The 25,691-nt window shown below is 35.7% G+C and overlaps 1 protein-coding gene across 1 annotated transcript in view; it reads right to left on the bottom strand.

Moving 5' to 3' along the window:
* Positions 1-3,938: 3,938 nt before the first annotated feature.
* The window catches only part of LOC121325255 (carbohydrate sulfotransferase 15-like), a 35,400-nt gene continuing 13,647 nt past the window's right edge, over positions 3,939-25,691 (bottom strand). Inside the window, exons 2-8 of the mRNA XM_041267659.1 lie at positions 13,592-14,242; positions 12,589-12,928; positions 10,766-10,909; positions 8,821-8,980; positions 7,860-8,016; positions 6,098-6,245; positions 3,939-4,393 (exon numbers count right to left, since the gene is read on the bottom strand). Of these exons, the coding sequence (XP_041123593.1) occupies positions 4,191-4,393; positions 6,098-6,245; positions 7,860-8,016; positions 8,821-8,980; positions 10,766-10,909; positions 12,589-12,928; positions 13,592-14,059 (1,620 nt within the window). The 5' untranslated portion in view covers positions 14,060-14,242 and the 3' untranslated portion in view covers positions 3,939-4,190. The remainder of the gene's footprint in view (positions 4,394-6,097; positions 6,246-7,859; positions 8,017-8,820; positions 8,981-10,765; positions 10,910-12,588; positions 12,929-13,591; positions 14,243-25,691) is intronic.

Genomic DNA, 25,691 nt, shown 5'->3' with positions numbered 1-25,691 from the left:
CAAACATTCTGTAATGTTTTGTATTATTATTTCCATAGTGCGTTCCTTATGAAACACCCTGTGAATGCAGTGCAAGATGAGTCACACCTATCTGTTGTGTTTCTGAATACAAAGCTACATATATAACAATCACTAAACACTTACACATAATTTCTTCGTGGTAGAAGTCAATTGACATGTGACAGCACAATAACACTCAGCTTGGGTCTCTTACAGCAGATGTCAGGAGGTGTTCTTCCTATCACACTGTCTGCCATTTAAGATATTTTAATTCCTCATACAAACCTCCCATGATTTTTTATTGAGGGGTTTATTTGGCTGATATATGTCAGAACTACAATATGTGACTTTTGTGTTGTCGAGCAAGAGCAGTGTCCAGGAAAAACATGTTAAACCTCTATTGCCTTTTCTGTAGGTAACCTCTTCTTGTGTTTTGTTACCAACCAATTTTTTTTGTGTGTTTTTTTTTTTTTTTTTTATTTAGAATTTTTGTATTTAATTTTCCAGAAAAAAAAAAATTGCAGGATAATATTACGAAAAATGTGTTGAATCTGAAATTTTCCAGGACATTCCTCAATTGTCAGCTTTATTATGGTGACCTGATCTGAAATGAAATGAAACAGACTAAAATCAACAACGTAATGTTTCCTGTCCAACCACAAGACTCCACATATGGCATATGGAAAGAATATCAAATGGGTTTTTTTTGTGGCAGAAATATCACAATGCTAGCAAACCGGGACAATATTGTTTCTCAGGGGTCTACAAACAAAACCGCATAAGTGAAGACATGCAGAAGTACTCTGCCAAACTATTTCAGAATGTTTTACTGCACAGTAAATTCAGCCAAACGACATAGACCATAAGTGAAACCTAGGACAGTAATGGCCTGCAAGTTATTTAATTTTATCTCTGAAATGTCTGTAATACCTTTGCAAAATTGTGCCCGAAACTTGTCTGCCTGCGGCCAAGATGAACCAAACAATGGAAAAATGACCCTCAGTTAATTCTGAAGACTTTGCAGAGAAACCCTCCACCAGAAACTCAGTGTTCTTTTACATTGGCCAGCCCCCTTTATTAAACATCGAGGCCTCTTATTTCAAAGGTATGCATTCCACACTGGTAGGAAAATAAACTGGCTGCAGTTTTTTTTTTTTTTTAACATTCTCTGCTAGAAATGTAGTAATTAGTGAACTGATAAATGGTAGGATTTTAAACAAAAACTGTATCATTAATTCTGGAAAGCCAATTTGTCAGCAAGGGTTGGTTAAAGAAACAAAAGAAAAGAGCCGCCTACCTGCACCACTGATTGTATACCCCTAACTGCAGGGTAGCTAAATACACCAATTCAGCACATACAGAAATATTCTCACCTAAAAGAGCCTGGAAAATACTGAACCCCAGGCAAGAGATCCGCTCATTCACTGGAACTCTTATTAGGGTTGTTTGGAATGGAATACTTACTGCTCTGTATTAAATTGATCTAGTGGATTTCAATACACCCACTGTGTGATGAAAGAAGGTTCTACAAATCCAACATTAAGCAGTGAAGCCTTCTTAGTTTATGTCAGCAGAAATACAAATTGATTTAAATGATTAGATTCTCATCTGTTTAGATCAATTCAGTATAACCCACTATCTAGTATTCAAATGCTGGAATTCACATTGTAGAAAATACACACTAGACCCCTAAAAAGAAGTAGTGGGACATAATATCAACCACTATTGTCACAATGTTTGTTGTTCAGTGGATTTGTTAACCAGAGACAAGCACTGTAGCTTGACTTGTGTAGTTTTGCTGCCACCTTGTGGATGAATGTTTAGGTTATTCACTCACTGTGTGAACACAGGGCCAGCTCAGGTACATCTCAATAGTGGAAGCATTAATATAAACAGAGGCCTTTTATAAAAAAAAAAAAAAAAAAAAAAAAAAAAAAATATGCTGAAATACCTTAAAATTATGCTATTCCAGTAAAGAATCAATGAAGTGTCTCTAATGTCAATCAAAATATTGAAGTAGTACCATGTATCCTGAACTTCAAAGCTAAACACCATAACCTTGCAAGTCAAAATGCTTTGATACATCCTGTTGTCAACTGTTTTATTATTTCATAAAATGATGTTTCATATAATCTAAAGCAGGTTGTTTTTAAAGTCTTTAAAGATGTATTAGCCCTTTTAAATGTAGATGGTAATATAGTATATTATTCTAAATCCTCCATTAAGTCCGATCAGGGTCTAAAATGGCAGGCTGTAAAATACAATGCTCTGTTGAGACTGGATAAGGTTTCATCTGCAATGTTCCTGTTTTGCTTGACAAGTCCTTAATTAAGGTCAAATTTTTATTTTCACTGCTTCTCATAAAAAACCCTTTGCCATTATGTGTCATTTATTTAAATTGAGTGCCGAGAGCCTGTCCTTAAATGCCTTTGCAGAAGTTCTTACAATCACTCAAAACTAGGTATGAATTACATTGGCTAAATTTCTTTAATTATACCCAGCTAAGATCTAATTTAAATAGTGTACAGCACAAAGAAGAGGTAATCATCTGTCTGCGTGAGTGATGTAGTAAACATAACCATTTGCACTCATAGAATGTCACCTAATTTTTTTTTTTTTTTTTTTTTTTTAGTATTAGTAGTATTGATCACTAGGGGCCCTATTCTCACTTGGTTTACTGCTATTTATACACTGGAAGAAGGGCTTACTCACACAATGAAAGCCCTTCCAGTGAGTAAATTTAACTTTATTTATAAACCTGAATTAAAAACATGCTATAGTGAACACTGATGAACTGAGTGGTTGCTAAGTTACATGTAAAAATAAGGTCATCATTGAATAAACTTCTTTATTAGTGTACGTAATGTAATAGTGCCACCTGCTGGGTCTACCGCAATGCAGCTCCGACTGTTATATTGATTGTTATCAGCACTGTAACTGATATGAATCCGGGAAGGAGATGGAACCAGACATGGGTAGCTGCTAATTATCTCTCAGACACACAAACAAATTTCAGGCAATTATAATTCACTGGAGGCGTATCCTGCTGCAGATAATGTGTGAAATACATACCAACAAAGCACCTGATTAGAAGAGATTCAAACCTATATTCTATTCCCTCTTTGTGTAAATACACTGCTTTGTATAAGTATAAGCTTTGCATTTAAATTCTATGCTAAATAGCTTTAAGGAAACTACTGTATGTGTGGTGAGGTGGGGTCTTATTACTGTCAACTTGGGAAGTAGATGAGGAGAGTGTGACAACAGGATAAAAGGCCTTACTTGGAGTCAACGTGAAAATAAAGTCTGGAACAGCAAATGAAAAAAACAAGAATGTTCTTAGAAAATATTTGTACAAGCTCTGGTCTGTTACCACTTTAAAGCAGGCTTATGCTAGTATTCCTCTGGTACAGTCATGTCCCTCTTCAGGGGAGGATATTTTTGCCAATCAGCAAGGCAAGCAAATGAAAGCTTGGTGTATTAAACACATTGTTTTAAAAGCACCCAAATAGAAATTCCAGTTCAAAAGTAGGACCACTTCTCTCTGTCAGCTTAAATTAAGTAGCCTTGAATGTGCCCAGATCTCTATGAACATTTCAATTTGTCACTAAACAGTATATGCTTTTTGGGAAGATTTTAAAAAAAGAGTAGTGGTGATATACCTCTAGCTCTGTGGTGCGCGGAGAGTCAGTAAGGGGGGTGCTATGACTAAAGGAATAGTTCTGTAAAAATGACAAAGTGTTTTAAAAGGAGAGAACATATTAAATAAATACTTAAAATGACAGCTAATTAGTCCAAGTTCTTACCTTTCAAATGAGTCATTGACGATCACTCTAGGATCACTCTAGAACCAGAGAAATAATGTTTGAATTGGCGAGTGTCAGTGAAATGGCAGCTTCCATGTATGGGGTGATCAAGTGTTAAAAAAAGCAGTGATGTTTTAACAAATGTTTTTTTCCCGGCTTTAATGAAAATCATGTATACGGCAGATTCAAAAAATGAACCCACATAAGTATAATGTGCCTTTATTTTTGTACAACTTGGAGAACTGAAATAGTAGTCAAAGGATTCCCTGTAGCGCAGTTTGGGTTGGTGTTATGTTATAAACAAAACAAATAAAAATCGCAAAACTAATGATACTAGAATTTTTTGTTTAAATGATCAGCATTTGCTTTCTGTACAAACAGTTTTTACATGAACTTGGATTTTTTCTCCCAGAGGAAAGAGTCATCCTTAAACTCTTGAGCCAGTTTGGCATTGAAAGGAGTGTAGAAGTCTTTGAGAATCTCCCTCGTTGCAGGTAACATTGGCCCCAGATTTTTATCTGCTTGTCTTCTGGTATTAGATGCTGGGCTTTTTGTAATTTCTGCCTCCTTTTGCTCAGTCAGAGGCCCTATATGATTAGAAACAAAAGCACCACAAAAAAAAAAGTTAGCAAACAGAAACATGAGACTACAGCCAGAAAAATTATAATCTTATTGACCAAAAAAAAAAAAGAAACACACACAACACAAAAAACCACAGAGGAATTTAAAAACAATGATTGTGGTGTAGTAAAATAAATACTGGTCTCATTTGCTGTATGTTACTATAGTTTAAAAGTGCCTTTCATGTAACCCTTTTTAAATTATATGATTGACCTTGGAGTGCCACAGAAATCTAGTGCTAATCTGGCCTTAATATTTAGTTCATATTTAATAATCCCGATTAAAATGAACATTTGTGAACATTTTAATGAGCTAGTTTAAGTTTACACACACAAAAAGTACCCTTTAAAATAAAGTGTGACCAAACTATGCTGCAAGTGAACTGGATCGTATTGTATGTGCTGGGATGCCTTGACCTAAACCATTAAAAACACGTTTATATTCATTCCTACATTTAAATGCACAAGTAATGTACTATACTAGCATATTTTGCTAGCATGATGAATTCAGATGTAAAATAAACACATTCATTATACAGTACATTCCTCATAATAAGTATTCATAGTATCAATCCATCTATTTTATATAGCGCCTTTCATAGTGGACCACCATCACAAAGCCCTTTACAAGATAGTCAGGAACAATGCATAATACATTAAATATAGTGAAATACAGGGCACAGTATATTAAATACAAACAGTGAAAAAAAAAAACAATGCAAATGCATTAAATACAGGCATATTACATTACATTAGATTGCAGGGATAATATTCACTATAATTTATAAAATTCCAAAATAATTCCTGGTAATATATCCTGGTAATATATGGATACTTGGAATTATCTAAAGATATATATATTATATATATTATATATATATATATATATATATAATATATATATATATATATATTATATATAATAATTATTTGCTTGAATTATAAATCTAGTGAAGCTATGTCCATACTGTATTAATAGCTTTTAAAAGACTGGAGCCTTCAGTTTTGACACCTAGTTTGGAACGTGGCCCAGACAGAAGAAAATTTCCATCCCATTGAGCCAGCATGGTATTTTTATTTATTTATTTTTTAAATCACAACCTCAGCTAAATCAACATAACTTGAGAGAGATAAAATGCATCATAGATCCAAATAGACACAACAAGGCCTGAGCCTCGGGTTTATAAGACAATCAGTGAAGGTCATTTAATTTATACAGATAAAGCAATAAGACCCATTACTATCTGGTCATATAGCTTTAAAAACTTAAACAACGTGTTTCAGCAAATGAACTTGTCAGTGAGAACGCTGCAGCTAGTACAGAAGCAATTACATTCCTCCAAAGCTGTAGCCAGGACTAGACTGTGGTACTTGTGTCCTGCCTTATAGTGAGGATGCAAGTGTTAGCGTGCAGGGAATGGGATCCATGAATATACTGCATTGTAGCCAGCTCTACGGTATAAAGGGACATCTTTCATTGAGAGAGAGCACTGTATGCATTTACAACTGTGCAATTATCTTTATAACTCACATAAAACACACATAAGTGCCAGTAGATGGACCCTATTCATCACGAGTAAGACTTCCATCATCAAGATAACAGACAGGCCAAATTACTTCAGAACCCCCACCCCTGTCTTTAAACATACTTGCTTGAGTAAATACACTTACCTAAGCTGAGAAAGTCAAACACTTTGTGCATAGTGTATTTACGATTGGTGGCATGATCTTCCAGACGAAGCACTAACATTTGGTTTCTGTCAAATACAGTCAGCCAGTCCAGTATATAAACAATGTACAGTCCAACTTGCAATCTCACCTGAAAAATATTAGCACATATATGTACACTTAATGTGAGGGTGTGTGGCATGTTGGCTGCTTATATTGTGCAGTATGAAGGGGTGGCAAGAGGATATACCTTTTAATAGCAAATAGAAAAGGATATTGGGACCAATTTTCAAAACCTTTCAGTTTTAGCACACCCAATGAAATTATCATACCAGAAGTAAACAACTCTGAAAGTAGTTTTATTTTATTTCATTAGAAAAATAAAATGCTCTTATAACAACATGTACATTTTTCTATATAGAGGCTAAACGTAATTACACAGTTAATGCAGTGCTCTCTGAGAAAAGGAGAAATAACTGATTCAATATTCTTGGTACTTCTTTACATTAATAAATTCACCTTCTGATTATATTTAAGACTCAAGATATCAGGTGATCACTTGAGGAAAGATGCAATGTCATTCATATAGCAAATTGATTTGGTAATTATAGCTTCAAATCTATATCCTATAGGGTGTGAATCACCAATCTAATATCCATAAATCTGGAAAACCAAATTAGTTCTGCAGAAATTGTTCTTGTCTGATTTTTTATTTATTTTTTTGCTTTTGACTGAGTATACTATAAAATGCATAGGAACAAGTAAGCAGAATAGTATTGTGTGATGCCTGGAGGCTATAGAAGCTTGTATAAATCAAATCTTTACTTGCATGTTCACTTTGCAATGTGTCGATGAACAGTGAATGCATGAAATACAGTTTTTAAAAAATGCAAGCAGTACCTACTTATTTAAATACAGTTGCAAAAAATATACCTGGCTGCAATTGAAGAGTGCTAGGTTAGGTAGTGCATGTTTGCATTCCAATACAAAATCTAATCAACTGGAGCAGAGTGTAGCTATACAAAAATCCTTATTAATTAAGGAAAATAATCTGGAACCAGGCATACTGTACTATTCATTTTTTAAAATGCTTTTAAATCTGACTTTCTCCAGTGAAGATTTAACCAAGCCTTGATGTTTTAAAGGCCAGATTCTCCAAGACAACAAGAAAAACACACCTAATAAAAGTTACTAAACGAGAAATACACACAACAGTCTAGAGGCTTATAAATATTCTTAACGTGCGTCTTATTCTTTTGAGGATTTTATCTGGCTTTTTTTTTTTTTTTTTTTTTTTTTTTACATCTTTGAGATCTCATTCCCATAAAGCGTCCATTCCTGTTGTCTTTCTTCATTCCTATGCCACTTCGTTCAGATGCATGCTGTATGCTAAGTCTCACTTGCGGTTGTTCTGCTGGCCCAGCCTTTCACCTCTCTAGCAAAGGTTGTGGTACCAAGCGAGCCAGCTTGTTTACCAAGTGCCCATTTTAGACTGGCATCTACGGGAAGAAAACCATCAGCAAGGGCTCACAACAACCGAGACCTCTAGGCCCGATTAAGCCTCCACTGGCATTTGATTTCCTAGTGGTTTTAATGTGCTGCCAGTTTCGTGTTTTTATATAGTGTTAACTATAGAACCCAGCTCTGCCAGTCTAAAACTAAAATAGCTTTCAAAACTGGCATCGGTCAAACAGCAGCTCATCGTGCTGCTTGGCCGCGGGGGTTGACAGCAGCAAGATGGATAATCGTTGGGTTGCTAACTCACAGGCATGGCATTGTTGAGGGTGGTGTTGTACACACAGGATTTCATTGAGTACTCCAAGATGCAGCTTTCAAATAGCTGCAGGGACTCGAACACTTTCTCGTGGAAATCATCTGCCGATTTGTTGGCGATCCCAAAGTAAAGGTAATCCGAGTACAGCCTACAAATAAGATGCACAGAACACAATGTTTGATATTTGGTGTGCATCGCAATAGACTGGCATTTGTTTGTTTTTGAATTGCATGCTGTACTAATTTCAGGAATTTTTCATGCTTGATTAATGGATGTGTCATACAGCTCATCCTGTCGATCTGGTTAGTTTCATAATATCCCCATACGGAATAAATGTCCCAAGCAGGAACCACAGTCTGAGTTTCATTTTTAGCTGCGTAGATTCTCTAAGCTCTTTACTCTAAATTGTCACTAGTACATTTTTGTTTTCAGAAATAAATAAATGCAATCAATAAAGTTATCAAACCAGAATAGTCGAACATTTAATTTAGGGGATTGCAAGTAGTCTTAAATTGTTTCTTATTCATTTGGAATTGAACAATGATCTTTCATAAAACAAATTGTACTAATAAGAATTTAAAGAAATACAGTAGTAAAGCAGCTAAAGTTATAAATGCAATGGCTTCTTTGCTCTGTGGCACCGGTCCACACGCTATTGGATATTTGTGTGGAAGTCCTGTAAGTTACTACTCTAGTCAGCATTATTTTATATTTTTTGTAATTACACATACTAAATTACTAATAATAATACAACAATATTGTGACTTATCATTGGGGGGGGGGGGTCCCTTGTCATGTCTGTTTTGGGTTTTCCAGCAATACAAAAAACTATATTCATAAAGCATTAGCATGTTGGTAGATGCATAGGACTTTGGTGCAGTCGTGAAATCTTTAAAGATCCATTCATCCCATCTATTGTACGGTCATTTTCAAAACAAGATTGAGGCCTTACCTCTCCACGGGGTCCCTGAGCATGACTATAAACTTGGCATTTGGCTGAACAGCGTGAATAAAGTCCTGGATTAAAAATGGTGGTTCCCCTTCGGCAGTTGCATTTTCATAGAAATAGACCCATGCATTGTTATCCCACAATGTAGAAGCGCTTGCCTCACCTGGAAAACAAAACCAGTCAACAGTAGTTACTTTTTTAATGGCAAAAAAAAAAAAAATCGTAATAAAAATACAATGTAGAAAATTGACTCTAAAATTACATTTGCAAATTACCAAAACAAACAATGAAGTCTGTGTGGAACAAGAATCCAACATAAACATGTGTGCTGGCTATAGTCTTGCACTTAGAGAGTTATTAAACACGTTGTAGTGTTTTTTTGTGGCTTTACATCCGCTGTTCGTATCCAAATAACACTGGCTTCTACTTCGGTGTGCACTAAAACTACCATCTTCTCATTTTGCTAGTTCAACCCGAAACTGCTTTTTTGAAGTAGTTTTTTCTTGGTACAGACAGTGGATGTTGAAAAGCTATCAAAGTATTCACGGCCGATCTAATGTGCAGCGATGATATCTGTTACGATGTGTCAGGCTTAATTCCCAGCTGATTTACGACCCAGGTTATGTGAATAACATATCAGGCACTGTATTACCGGTAAATTAACATTTCAACAGTACTAAGGTGTTAAATGAAAGTTGATGATATATGAAAATGGGTTTTAGAAAAAAAAAAAAAAAGACACTATAAAAAAGGTACCTCACCACCTCATGTCTCTCTTCATAAGTCATTTTGAAAGTATAGGAAGCATGAAATTATATATGGTGTCCAAATGCACAGCTAACATTTTCACAATTTCATCATGGGGGTTTTGTGATAAACCATTAATAATACTGTACTAATCAAATGTAATTTAACAGCAGATGAGTTGTATATTTATTTAGCAAGCGCGGGCAAAAAAAAAAAAGCAAAATCATTATTTTGAATTAATAATTGCTTCAGTATTTCTGAATTTCCTTTTTAATTTTGTTTTCTTATGTAAATAACCTCCATGTTTAAACCAATGTTTTAATTACTGTGGGGACAGGTTCCTTTAATTGTGCTGCTCATTGTTTCACATTTGTGTGGTTCTAACATTTCTTAAGCATGACTGAGGCTCCCTGGTATTGTGCACCAATTAAAGGTGCTTGGTGTAGAATCAGGCCTACAGTCGTATCTCGCTTACCACATGTTTACAAGACAATGCCAAGTCTCCCAACTCTCAGTCTACCACAGCATAGCAATGCTAATAATTAGGAGGACTTTGGCATGTTCTCTGATCAGATGGATAATGTATTAAAGTGGGAAAATAAACCAGCAAGCAAGCCATCTGTGTTCAATACATGGTGAATTATTCCTGGCAATTCAAAAAGCAATTGTTTGACTCATATCAGTCCTTAATCAGAGTGCCGCGTAGAGAGAGAGAGTGTTGTATGTCTTTTACAAACATATCTCTGACTGATTTCATTATTCAAATAATATGTTTATTTCAAGTCTTCAGAGATAATAAAAATGACACTGTTTTGGTTGTTGGTCATCACTGTGGGATTTCTAGTTAAAAAAACAAAAACAAAACAACAACTCAGCAAAAATGTATGTAGTTATACCTCATAACTATGACCAGAAAATGTGGCCTTACCACTAAAAGTATCAAGAGTTTAACCTTTGTCTTTTTTCTTATTATTAGAGGAATAATTCACAGAGGATTGATTGATTTTGGACTGCAGATGGCGGCCTTAATAACGAATACAACGATGGTCCTTAATATTGAAGATTACTTTACATTGCCATGAAGGGAAGCAAATCCTTTTTACTGAGGTGGTCTTATAACAAGATTTTACTGTACAGCCTTCACATATTATAAAAGGGAATTAAATAAACAAAAAACAAATAAATGTCAGTGTATATTTACCAATAATGATGTTGTGTTTGTGCTGGCTTCTGGATGAATTGAGCTGCAAGTGATCCTGAATCTGATAGGCTGCTAGATCAAACAGATCCAGGTAGTCCTCCACTGGGTACCTGGCATGGAACCCCTCACTCAAGCGAATTATACCTGTGCCAAAAACAGAGCATTGTCCTTGTGAGAGACCCAAAGAAACAAGATAACAGAGGATTTCCTTACTTTACCCTTCAAGGAGCTATTTTATCATTGGGATGCTGATGAACGTGCACTCATTAAAAAGATGTAATTGATGATCAAAAGGAGCTCAGAAATGTGTTTGTGCAGGCTGAAGTGTTTTATGTTGGTCACAGGAAATCTGTGTGTTTTCTTATTCTTGTTTGCCATGACCACAGTAACAAATACTTCCTATCTTTCATCTTTTTTGGTTCTTACACACTGCATTTATTGACATATATGATTACAAGCCCACAAAGAACCAAGCAGATTTCCTAGTTAGGCTGTCCACAGACCCTACAATGAAATCTTGAACCACATAACAAATCTGGTTACCCCACAAAAAAATACTAAAACTATGAAATGCACTATAATGTTTTATAATACATTTTAAATAAAGTTAAGAAATTTAAAAATTCATGGTTTCTGACCATAGTAAATGCCACTAGAAGACTATACAGGACTATTTTCCAATTCGCATTCCTTTACTGAGATGTTATTTCCATTCCTTTGGGGTAATTTCTCATTAGACTGCTATTTATTGCTGAACAGTAAACAAGGAGATACTGTACTGCCAAGGTTAGTTTAAGCTGAAGTCTTGTGGAACATCTGACCATTCCAGGACGGAAAGCCTCCATTTTATTTCTAGGAAAGTGTCACAGTGCTTTTTCCAAGAATGCAGTGTGGGGAGTTTCCGATTCCCAGTTTTGCAAGGTCAGAGTTTAAATGTTTCCGACAGCAATGGAAGTCATCAGGAATGTGTGCTAAAATAAGCACTGGGATTTGGAAGCATTAGTTCTTAGTCAGGAATTGCCTAAATCTGGCCAAGGAGTAAATTCTATCCCTACTCTCCCCTCTGCATACCCACCCTCACACATTTCATAATGCAATCAAATACAAAATAGATGACACCAGCATACCCTCTGTTTTCAAAGCACTATATTTGGAGAGAGAGAAAGAGAGAGAGAGAGAGAGAGAGAGACTTTGAGATACATAAACTAATCTTTGCTGCCAAGTAAATACCAAGCCTCAGATCTTTCTAAAGTCTGTTTAAGATGCATGGTGAACACGACTTAACGACACACTTGAGTTTCCCATGAACTTTGACAGTCATATCTTTTAAATGAGATACAGAACATGTATTTTTTTTTTTATATAATGAACACATTGTTCACTGTTAAGTCTTAGATTAAAACTAGAGGTTGTCCATGGTTTTGTGAAGCTAGACAGAGATAGGTTTAACTTCACTTTAAAATTAGAGACCCATTACAATTACCATCAGCTCCATTTTAATCTATGTTTTAGTTCAACCATGAAAAGCATTATTTAATTAAAAACCCTCCACAGAACCTAATTGACCAGGGTCAAGAGGATTAAAAAGAGAATTAACCATCAGCTCTTATCTTGTGGATATTTCCACCAGGACATGACTCATTAGTTCCAGCAGTGGATTTGTAGGTTATGATAGCAAATGAACAGAGTACACATTATTACCCTGATTTCAATAGAAAGTCTACATCTATTGTTTAACTATTTTAATTTAACGTAAACAAAACAATACGCCAGCATCATGGAATTAAACATGTTCCCGTGAAACACAGTTTTTTTTAACTTACCAAATCGTTTCCTGGTCCACCAATGCGGCTCTTTGAAAGTGGTAAACCTAACGTCTGGATGCAATCTCAGCCGGTCGTAAAGGTCTGTGGTTCCACATTTCGGTTGCCCTATAATGTAGAAGTAGGGCAGACAGCGAAAACGATAGTACTTGTTTCCTTGACGGTACAAGTGTTCCCGGAAAGCATTTCTCAGGTAATCAAACACAGTTCGAAAGCGCTTTGAATAAAGTGCATACAAGTTGGTCCCATAAGGATCAGCAGTGACATTCCCTGTGTATTCTTCGTACCAACATGGGTTTTTAATATTTGGAAGGAATGTGGATGGAACGATTGAAAACATCTGTAAAGTAAATGACAACATTTTACAAACGTTGCAGAGGTTAGGACAATTTTTTAGCATTTAAAAAAACTGCAACTTATTGAAAAAACACAAAAACAAAACACAGCTGTAATGTTTACTGAGCTCGCTGGAAAAAGCTTGGACAGCTGCTGAAGAGTCATTCCTTGCAGTGAAAATAAACTGCATTTGCTGGGGCTTCAAAGAGAAGAAGCAGCATAGCTAAACAAAGGAGATCAAAAAAATATTTACATCAAATCATATTTCTACTAGCTTTCTAACAGCATCTGAACTGAAATGTAAGCTTGACGAATCAGGCAGAAAACGTATTTTTTTCAATCTCGCTCTGTATATCAAGCTGCATTATACAAAATTCCCCTTATAAAAGATGCATAGTACGGTATCCATGGAAAGCATTGGATAACTGCACACATACAATGCACAAATGGTGTTTCTAAAGTTGAAGGAAAAGGAAGAGTATATTGAATTTTTCGTTTTTTTGATTTTATATAGTTACGTTTCTGTGTGAGTGTAGTAGCCCTGTGCCACGTTACTGACTGTGACTTTTACACATAAAGCACATTTCAGAGCGCACCACATCTCAATTTAGGCCTAACTCATGAAAGATTTTCAGAAACAAAAGACAAGCTTTCTATATATACTCACATGTTGCTCATATTTTATAAGGTCCTTTAAATCTGGCAGCTGCCTGGTGCTAAACTTTATGTTTGATGTTATTGTTTTTATAACTAATTTCATGTTGGTGCAATCCCTTACAGATGACAGATTGAAAGGGAAAGACAGGTTAGTCTTGTGACTGTTCAATAAGCCTGGGCTATTTAAGGTGCTATATTGGTACGGCGAAGGTGTAATCAAGAAACCCTTCTCGTCTCCGGTGAGTATGTATGAAACCATCACCAGAGACATCACAGTCAGCCCCAACCCAATACTGTACACTTTTGCTTTCCTGAAACTAGGCAGCCCACCCCATATTCGATTTATGTCCCTCTTGACTTCTAGAACTGCAAACAAATTCATCTGGTTGTTGTTATCCACATGGAACAAGGCAGGCCTCTTCTGGCAGTCCTCTGAATCCACGTTGAGTAAAGTGTATTTGTAGTCCATCTCGGTCATCTTCTGGGCTAACTGCGGTCAGTAAGTGGACTCTCGGTCCACAGGAGAGCCTCTGGATGTTACAGTAGGCTGGAGGCTGTGTGTGAACGCACGAGGTGCTTCTTCCATCTGTTAACTTATTTAACTGTTTAAATTACAGATCTTCCCCACTGTAGCATCTTGGTCTGAATTCAGCCTGCTCTCCTAAAAACAAAAAGAACATGAGGATCAGGAGTTCAAATTAGATATGTTTTATATAGATATATATGTTTTCTAGTTCAGCAAGGAAAAGATTATATAACAAAGGCTTGAAGAGAATTGGTGACACTGTCTGGGTAGACTTCTGGAAGTATATATCATTCTAGATTTATTACCAAGCTTCAAAACACAGACTGCACAATTTGGTAAACGAAGGATTTGATTCAAATCAGAACATATGGTCCTGCAGATCCTGCAAAAGATCAACAGATAAGGCTTTAAATGAATATTTAGAAGTCTACTGAAAGACATTCAGATATAAAGTTCCAGCAGCATCTGGTGGAAGATGGAAGTTGTGTTGAACTAATACTGCAAAGGAATTTGGTATTGAGCCTAGAATGCAGATTTAAAATGTATTAAAATCAAGACTATTCTTGTGAACAATAAAACTGCTATGTTTTAAAGACAATTGTATAAACTTCAAGATTAGAATTGTTACATATTCACTATGTAAAGATAGGAACTAACTTTGCTGCCAAAAAACAGTGTTTAGCTGGCATAAAGTGGGACTAAAAATTCTGCGGATATAAAAATGGTTTTCACCTGGCATTCTGCACCTGCTATCAAATTAGCCCTTTGCCATCATTAATCGATTTAAATGACATTGAAATGTATTCAAATGAAAAATAGAGCATGAAATTGGGCAGGGATCTGGAATACTAAGCGGGTGCAAATATTATAATGAGATGTAAGGATTGCTGACACTCCAAAAATGTTGCCCCTCCTCTGACAAGGTGCAAATCATTGTAGAAGTGACTAATTAAGAGCTGTATAAACCACACACCTTCAGAGACCTGTCATTGGCCTCAGAGTGCTGTAGTAATCTTCCTGATGCTGCTATGCTTGGCTCTTGTTGAGGACAGGCAGGAAAACCCATCGGAGGAGAAGTTCAAGCTGGAGAAAACCCTGCTTATTCAAACCCAGGGTCGCTAGGTTTGAGATGGATTGTCCTCTCTGCTTGAATCCCCAGTGGTGTTAGCTATGATGTGCTTGTGCTCCACAAATCTCATTCAGCACCTACTGCTCTCTGTACTCTTAAGTCACCTCACTGGACATAATGGATCAATAGCAACATGGTTTTTCAATCACATTGGGCAGTCTGTTATGCTTTTCGATGCTATTTTACACGATCGGCCGATTGATTTCAGTTGGCTTGCAAAGTTTAAACAGGTTTAATATTTTGCGATGCGACTCCCTCACATTGGCTAGTGTGTTATACCCACTTGTATGTCTCAGAGTCAGCAAACTCATTAGGTCATATGACTGGAGACATACATGTATTCTAATTATATTATTAACCTTAGGTTTTTGCCTGTTGATTCTCCCCATTGCCGCTGTACTTTATACATCCAGGGCATGTCAAACATCAGGAAAACCTCGCAAATTGTGCGTCCCTTGATTCCATCAGGCAGTGTGTGATGCCAGCTGACAAAGACTTTTTTGTGATGCAGTGTGTTCCGGGCTTAAAGTGTGGCCGCTCATTGTGACCCTCATTATCATGATTGCGGCTCATTATTGGTGTGTGTTGAGTAATTTGCATTGCTCTAAAGCTTACAATGGCTGTAGTGCAAAATAATTGCCTGGCCGCTAGGCAATTTGAACTTTGCAGCCCCAGTTATTTGCACTGTGCCTATCCTTGCATCGGCCACATAGTATTTTTATTGAATTTTGCAACTTCTGAATAAATAAAGTAGTTTTGTTTTACTTTTCGAAAGTATTTGTTTAATTTTGTCTGGCACTTAAAGCTCAGGTATTGATATCTTTGAACCAATAAATTATATTAAAAAAATTAAGTGACATTTAAATCTTTGTATTTAAATTAAATGTATTTTCATTGAATTGGGAACCTTCAATCATGCTTTTGCCAAGATAAAATAATTAATTGAAATACTTATAACTGTGTTTGAACTAAATCTTCCCCTAGACATATTTAAAATTAAATAGTAAATTGCATCTCCCAGTCATATACTATTTTCATATTTTGAAATGCAAAGAACAAACAAATAATTTATGAAAGGAATAAAAGGCATAATGTTGTTGCGGAAAGAACATCTCTATAGATTTATACCATAAAAATTGTCTACTGTGTTTTTTTAACTTGTTCTTTGTGTAGCATTCATTTGGCCATATGAGTGGCAGTACATAAATTAGACTTTTTCCCCCCACATTATGCCACTGGATTTCTAATATCCAGAGGACACTGGTGCAGTCTCTCATCAAACAGTCACACCTCCCACACACCATGCTGGTGCATTGTTTAACTTCAGTTCTGACTCAGTACAATAAAAATCACACCACCAGATCCCAGATGGTACAGTACAGCTGGAGGCATTTTTTTTTTTTTTTTATCATAGCATATTGTCCTTCAAATGTTACATTTGCTTTATGAGCATTCCACCATTCAACAGCACCTGTGCTATACTCCCAGCAGCGGACACTGGGGAGCAAAAATAAATAAATACATGAGGAAATTGGCAAAGTGTTGTTGATCAGTCTACTGCACACCAGCATTCAACAAGGGTTCGATCAATTAAACAAATTTAAATTTAAAAGGAAACATGTCTCAACTCTAGAGGATGATGAGAAAAACAATACAGCACTCATAATGAGACTGAGGTGCTATGAATCACCTTGCCACAAAGCATGAATTAAAGTTACCTAATTCTAATTAAACCCCTCGTGACTTTCACAAAATCCTGTTAGAACTGATGAAGAAGTGAGGCATGTTTTAATGACATTTCTGAAGAACAACAACTCACAAGCTCATAAGGCCAAGCTGTTTGTTAGTCAACAATTAACTCATTCACCAGGACATCAACAGCAAATTTATAATAATATGAAAATATATCTCACAAATCTCATAGGATGAAAACGACAGTAAAAAAAAAACAAAACCTCACAAGTAGTTATTACTACAAATAAACTTTACAGTGTTGATGGGGTTTCCCTTATAAAACTGCACCACGGTTATTTAGCACGGTATTTTTTCAGTTTTCCCTTAGTTATACTTAGTTTACCATAGATCATCCTGGTTTGCCATGTTTATCAATATGCTTTACCATACCTCCCACATTCGTTCTAATGCTTACCTATGCTTTACCAAGCTTTGACTGTGCTTTATTACACTTTGCTGTGCTTTTACTATAGGAAACTTTTATCAGGGTTTAGCAGGATAGAACACAAGTATATCTTCCATTGCTATCACCAAAGCTTCACACTTAAATTTTCTTCACCAGAAGTCTCTGTTAATGCACCCGAAAGCTGATCTCTATGACCACCTCATTTGTTTTCTCTTATGTTATTCAGTCCTATGCCACTTTTCTAAGTCTGCTAATTGTTCCCATTTGTGAAGTGATTATTTTCCTCTGTTGAGGATGCATTTCCAAGCATTTTACATTATTTCCAATTGTGATGAATCTTGGTTAGGATATTAAAATCAGGGGCACTCTTTAACTATGCTTTACTAAACTTTGCAATGCTTTTATCATGGTATAATGCAATTAACTTTTATAAGGACAATTAGGGTGGAATGTTAGCAGTAATTTCTAGCATGTTTTTTGTTTGTTTGTTTATTTTCCAGGAAAAGTCATGTAAAATATTATACCGATTAACTTGGTTGCACTCCAGTCAAGAACAAACTATGCCAACTGAAACAAAGACTGTGTACAGAGTGCAGGGCAATCTATAATTAAAACGAAACACAAGAGGTCAACAAGAACGCTTGCTTAGACATTAACATTTGTACTTCCAGTGATTTATAAAGAGAAACAACTCAGTTTAACCAAACCCTCAGTTGACTCTGTAGGATTTGTTTTTGGCTCAAATAGTCATTTGTATTTTTCCACAGGGAAACTTAATTCTAAGCTTTAGAGTTAAACCCTGTTAACAAATACTTCTATGTACATCTTTGTATGTTACTATTGTAGGAATTAGATAATGGATTATTTTTTCCTTAACGACTATACTCCTAATAACACTCAAAACAAACTGATTGTCTATTGTAAGGTGTTCCGAGTTTCAGGATATGCGCACAGAAACAGTAATCTTAACAGTAAAGGATGACGTAAAAGGGCTGGCTCTGAATGTTTAGAAAGCTGATTGTGCCACATTCACCAGCTCGCAATTTGTAGTGAAAGTTGGATTTGGCCAATCAAACAACTGGATTAATAATAATAATAATAATACTTACAGTAGGCTGTGAGAGCAAGACTATTTACTTCCTCAGCAGCTCAACAATGTGTGAGGACACCCCTGAACGCAAGGGGGTGCGGAGGTAAGTACAATAAACATGTGAACATGAAGAGCTAGCTTTAAAAATGTAAAACTTGTGAGAATTCTGCTAAAGTGGTGACATATAATTAAGTTAACACCATTCAAGAACATGGCAATGGTTGTCACTGCCTTTCTTTTTTTAAAAGTGCTTACACCAGTTTCTTCCCTAACATACTGAAACCTGCTTAAATTATACATAACTATGAGGCACAAAGGAACCGGTTACTCTGTATTTACAAACTAGAAAAGTTGTCACCTTAAAAACATTTCATTCTCATTTTTGTTAATCCAGTGATCAATGTACCACGTTACTTTAACAATTATTGTTCTACTGTAAATGTGCCTTTTTCACTGGACTAATTAGTTTGTATTTATTTACTATAGCTTTCAGCATGTTTAGATTACAGAAGGTTAAACTAACCCATGCCATGTTTTAAATTCCTGATTAAGTCTAACATGCTGCTCTGTTGCCAATGTCACAATGTGGAGGCCCTTATAATAATTTTCTGTTCTGAAGTTGGGAGGTACTTTTTTTCCACCTTAACTCCTCGAGAGATAGAAAGCCCTCATCTTGGCAGACCAGATGCATCCGGTGTAAATGGATTACACTTGAGGAGATGCCATGCCAGTCTACCCTCGTGCACACATCAGCAGAGTAGGGTGATCAGGGAGTAATCACTGGCAGGAGAGGATGGGGCATAGGGATCCTCCTTTCTCTATGAGAGATAAGGCAAGGGTTTTCATACATCCACTAATCCTACATTTTAAACACTGCACCTTCTAGCAACTAGTACAACTCAAACCTGTGTTGTCTAGTGGCTAGAATTATGTAGGGTAATCTAGTGTACTAGGTCGCAAAGACAAAGACGATCAACAAGCTTCAATTATCTCTTTAAACATTTTTCTCCCGCATATGTTTTCTACAACACTTCGACACACTTTCGAATTAAAGGCACACAATGTTTTTATTGCGGTAACAATGCCTTAAAAATCATAACTACACCCAATTGACTTAAGTGCACAGTAGTAGTTTGGTAGATAAGCGAGTATTCGGCTGTACATATATATTGTCACAAAAAAATTTAATAAGCCACCTCAATCTATACTAATATTGTCATTTACAGCATAATGCAGCTGTCTAAGAAAACTCAGGAACATGAACAAAATTGTTACTGGCATTCACTCCAGGAGGAAACTTCTGTTGTGCCATAAATCATAGTTTCTATTGTTCAAACAAAATACTGAAAACCTTCTAAAACGTTTAAAAAGGACCAAGTTGGAAGTGGAAAATAAACAATTTCTTTATTTTACTGGATCCCATCATGTACACTTGGATAATGATTGACCACCATTTCCCCTTTCTAGCTACGGTTTGATTTTCCACCTTCTGTTATGATTTAGTTATACATTTTATAATACATTTTGTTTATGTCTTTCAAAACTTGGGTGGAATTGCCTACTTTGGGTTTGCTGACCCATGTATTTAACAAAGTCACAGTAATTGGTATCCAATTTTCTTGAAATGCAGTCAATGCAATCTCAAGCTGGCCATGGGAGAACTCCAGTGCATTAACTCATTGACCCAGAAGGGAAATGATGTGGCAGTTGCGGATTGGAGGGGCGGCTGCACTTGTTTACAAAGGGGCCGGAGAGACGCAATCTGGTCCTTCACTTTAGTTTAATAATAGAACCCATTAGGACCTGCGAGACGTACCTGTGGAAGTATCACAAGTGTTTTGTTACTAATTATTGGTGTTTGGTATTAGTGCACAGCTGACACGTTCCGGAGCCGTCGCCAAAGGCCAGCACAAAACAGAACACTGCGGCACTACTGTCACGTATAAACTCACCCACCACGAGCACTACTGCACGCACCCAGGACTGGTGACCGTGTTATTACATTGTGGGACGGATAGGCGTGGTTATTGTTTGGGACTGCAACCCAGCTACTATTTACCCTGTGCACTACACGTTGTTGTGTATTGCCAGGGATTGTTATTTGGTCACTGCATCACTCCTGCACCTGTACACTGCAAACCACTTTGCCACAATCAGTCAGTAATGAGTCTATATATTCCAGGTAAACATGTCAAACTAAATTCAATTTCCATGTCATTTACGCACTTATTTTTTTTTCCAGGAAAAACAAATTCAAGAAAGTTACTAAACCAAAATAAAACCACTGAAAAATTTTATTTTGGGGTTTAACTAATTAGTCAAGTTGTTTCTCTTCATTATCGAATTGTAACTGCTGCTTCTTCCTTTCATTAAAAAAAAAAAAAGTGTTAATGACAGTTTTGAGTAAAGAGCTTGCACAATTATGCCGAGATGGAAAAGGATAATCACCAGTCATTATGTATACATCAAAATATAAAAGGGTCAAGTGTGTTATTCAAGGCATATTTAGCTTGACTAGCTACTTCATTTGTATCAGGACGATTTATATCGCAGACAGAATCTGATTTCTTATTGGCTAAAGATGATTCTTGATGGCTGAATACTGAAGCAGATTTAATATGTGCCCTCAGTGATCCAAGTTGTATGCTACTGTTTAGACTAAATTTGAGGTAGCAATAAATATCCATACATTTGAAAATAAAATCTCATTTGACTTTTTAATGTACTAGATATTTAAAATATGCCCTGCAACTTTGCTTTAAGAAATGCCAACACTGCATATTTACTGTTTTAATAGATCATACATATTATTCATTAACTTATTGCCATCATTAAAGTCAATATTACTCTTGCTAAGAGCCTAAGAATACACTTTTGGATTGCCTAGATATGCATTTCTGCCTGCCTGAAAGATACAAATAAATTCTAAGTGAGTATTATTATAATAGGACTAGCTTCTTATCAGTAAAGCAGTTTTTTTTAATTAAAATTATTTTCTTAGCATATTAAATTGTAGGATATATGGTAAATGATTATTAAATAGAATGCATTAGCATATGCATTAGTGGAATTATTATTATTATACATTCTCTGCCCTGCGCCGCTGACATTTGGCATCAAGGAGAAAAGATGCTAGGTTTGTTAGTACTTTAACTATGCAATATCAGTGCCAACCACAAAATAAAACAAGGAAATATACAATATATGCTTGCTTTATTGCACTTTACTTGAAAGACCCTTGATCCTTTTTAAACTAACTTTTTATTTTTCAAAAATCTGTAGAATAGAAAGATAAACTATTGCACTAGACTGAGATTCAGCAATAATTCCCTCCATTGGTAAACATTAATAAACTATACATTCAATCAGATGTGTGAAGCTCAAAGAAAATAAAACTGGTAAGTTAAGATATTTAAGATTTAGTTAAATATTTATCTAAATGTTAAATCTTATCATTAGATTTATAAATTATATATCTGAATGTATATATTTAAAAAAAAATATTTATTTTCACAACATTTACAAATGTTTTTTTACAATTTTTTTTTTTTTAACACATGACATCCCATATATACTGCATACATACAGTATATACATTGTATATATCATTCTTTTTTTCTGTTAGGGTGTCTACTGAGATTGCTGTATGCAAGGTATACATATAATGATGCAAGGCTCTGAGGAAAACTGAGTTATTAAGGTTTGTGTTATTTTTTTAAACAATGAATCGGTGCCCTTTTTTGGATTTCTACATGCTTCAGGGGTCAGTGACTCATGTGCTTAAAGTTTTAATAATGTTTTTATAAGGTCAGCAGGTTTTCGAATGCTGCGTTTTTCCTTAATGATACTAGGGAAAAATTTTTTTCGTAATGAGAAATTAACCAGTCTCCTGGGACAGCAGTTTTTTCATAGATATTGTGTGTGTATCAGTGTAAAACAGATTAAAAAAATATGGTTTTTTTTATGTTTTCTAGAGCTACTTGACCTCTTTTTCTGAGTCTGTCTGAAATATAGAATCTACTCATACAACACTGTTATGTGCAACAAGAAAACACTGAGCCCCAAGCCTCAAATACCAAATATTAAAGTGAAGTTTGTCTTTTGTCTTCATCAAGCAAGGCTACACGAATCTTTAAAAAGGACCTCATTTTTAAATGTCATTTTTTTTTTTTAGAGGTGCAATTTTATTTGAGAGAACAAAACTAAACAAAATGTTCTTTAATCGTGTCTTTGCTGATTCAATGTCATTATTTCCCACTCACAAAAGGATTTGTAAAATCATGTTATCTGTAGATAAAGGGCTTTTTTGATATTATGCTTTTTGATAGGAACTCTTTTTTAAAAAAAAACTTCAGCCTACACAATTTTATTATAAATAATCTTTCTTCATCAACATTTAGTTCTAGCTACATTAAGCTCTACATTGAACAGCTAAAAGTTACCTGTTATTGATTAAGCAACGGTGGCAGCAAAGAATGCCTTATTTGGTGTTACAAATGATTACGTCTAGGTTTGTTTTGAACTTGGTGTAAGCCAAATTGCTCGCTATCACAAATTGCTGCGTGATATCAGGTGTCTGCTTTTAATAATAAGAGCACAGATCAGACAACATTTAAAACAGCTAACAAGTCATTTCAAAAGGCACATATAAGAGATCCTGGTTTTGTCTACAAACTTTCCATCTGACAGACTGACTGCCAAATGCTTTGTAGCTGAAAAAAAAGAAAACACATTTTTTCAAATGTCCCTTTTTAATTAAAATGCTGGAACAAGCTACAATTCCAGCAAACTGCACATTGATTGTAGTGTTTCTAGCTTTCACAAGCAATTCTCCCCCTTGAGGCTGGTGATGACATGAATCAAGGAACTGAAAGGCTACAGGGGGATGCTGTATTTATATCCCTTTTCCTGTTTCAGGACTACCAGCTTTGAAACAAATGTCAGCACCCCTGTGTGATAAAGCATGCTCTTATGCTTCTTATCGGAGGAGTTCAGGAATCCAAACTGTAATTATAACCAAGAGCATTCTCAATGCTAGATTGGTCCCCTTTCTTGTTAAAAAAAAAAAAAAAAAGAAAAAATATTCCCATGCCTCACAACTATGAAATGCAGGCATATCAAATAACAATAATGTCATACGCATTATTATGCTTTTATTTGAACAAGCATATTCTGGTTCTTAATTAGATTTCTGTTTATTATTTTGAAATCATGAATTAATTGAAAAACAAAAAAAGGCCTACAAACCACAATGCATTCACTTTTATTTGAAGCCTTTCGCTTCTTTATTAGCACACAACAGCGTAATCCTATTTTCTGTCCTGTCACTCAAAAGCATCCAGAGGGAATAATGCAGGCAGGTTGTGTGCTCATAAAAACTGGATCATATTACGATGTAAACTGGGACTGCATTAGAGAGTTTTATCAAGGACTGCTGACTCCAAGGGTTACTGAAGTAATCCAGAGTGCGCTGTACAGTTTAATGAAAAGTCAATCTCACAGCTCTAACCCGAGGAGTCCATAATTAACTGTGCCTACCCTATAAAATGTCATGCGCTGGCTGTTCATTTCCCCATCGCTGTCAAAACGAACCCGTTTCTGGATCCTGACATAATAGTTCAAATTTGCAGAGAAGAAAATGGGGGAAGAGCAAATCATATAGTACCTTTAATTGGAAAAACTATCTTGACATGACCCCCCCCCCCCCCCCACCCCAGGTACATATACATGACAAGCCATTAATTTAATGGAAAACACTTGAGAATGTGGTGACATTACAAAGAAAGCTCACTGTCTACAGAAATACATAACATGAAAAAATAATCCTACATATTAACTAGGCACAAGTACAGAGCAGGTAATATAATTCAAATGAAGAGTGCAACAGTGGTTAACTTGCAGCCAGCTACACATACACTAAATGCATACCCTTCTCAGCAGATGCCGGAGAAGACGGTGCTCAAAAAGTTAAAAGGATAAGTTAAACATCCCATAAATGTTAAGGAAATAAGGACAGATTCAACTCCGCTTCAGAATAATAGCAAAATGTGTGGAGCCTTTGTGATGTGGGTAACAGACAACATGACCCACTTCCAAGGAATGTAGTGCTTTTGTGTTGAGACCTTGATAAAGGAGGGACGTTCTGAATGATCTGTCTCTAAAGGTTTTTAATTTCCACTCTTTCAGTATTAAGGATTCACTGCTAGTCAGTTACTGTTTTGCAGATTGTTATCCAAACAGATTACCATTTCGAATAGGTCAGATGGAATTCACAGCGACTTAGGCCTAATCTTTCATTTAAATGTGTATCAAAAAAGGGGGGAAATAAAAGATACTTAATATATATAGGCAGGAGGTTAATTACAGCGTAATAATATTTAAGAAACAATAGAAACTACTATTGTGTCAGCAGCACTTTAGTTTATGGGATCTGAAAGAACAGGAATTCAATCTGCAGATAATCAAGGGCATTCTCAGTGCTAGACTGGTCCCCTTTCTTGTAAAAGGGGAGGCATTTCAATAACAATGAAGATAGTATGCTTTTTTCTGAAAGAGGACATTCCATTAGTTTTTTTTTTCCCCCCCTCCAAATTGGTTTGAAATTATTCATGATTTAATTATCAAACTGCCATTAAAAAAATACCTATAAAACTCAATGCATTCACTTTTAAGCTTTTGTCTGATCCACACACTTTCAAGATGACAATGTGAGTGGGTGTGTGTACTGTGTATACCAGGTTATAAAAAAAAAAAAAAAAAAAAAAAAAAAAAAAAGGACTTTACCTACACATACACATTTCAAATTCAAAGAGGATTCCCAGACAAGGTGTGACAGGAGCAAGAGAAGCTGGAGAGCAAGAAGACACAGAAGACCAGGGGTTTGGGGCTGCAATGCCGATTAGGAACAATTTCATTGAATACAGACTGGATACTACCAGCCATGTTCCAGCTCAACTGGGAGATTTTCTTTGTTTTTTTGCTCACTTTTTGGGATTACAACAACAAAGGAATTATTTTTTCTCTTTAACCAACATAAAAGAACAAAAAAAAAAAACAATAACTGAAAAACATTATCAAAACAAAGACAAATGTGGCTTGGTTTAAACGCAGTGACCTACCCACACAATAACTACAGCTAGTTTCCTCACTATACTCGTTTTAATTTTGCTATGCTTCCTACTACAATCTTCACAATATGATCAGTTTGAATCTTTCTCACCCTCTC

Source organism: Polyodon spathula, chromosome 13, assembly GCF_017654505.1.
Source record: "Polyodon spathula isolate WHYD16114869_AA chromosome 13, ASM1765450v1, whole genome shotgun sequence".
Lineage (NCBI taxonomy): Eukaryota > Metazoa > Chordata > Actinopteri > Acipenseriformes > Polyodontidae > Polyodon > Polyodon spathula.
Note: the sequence above shows the minus strand (reverse complement) of the source record. Positions and strands in the feature narration are given on the sequence as shown.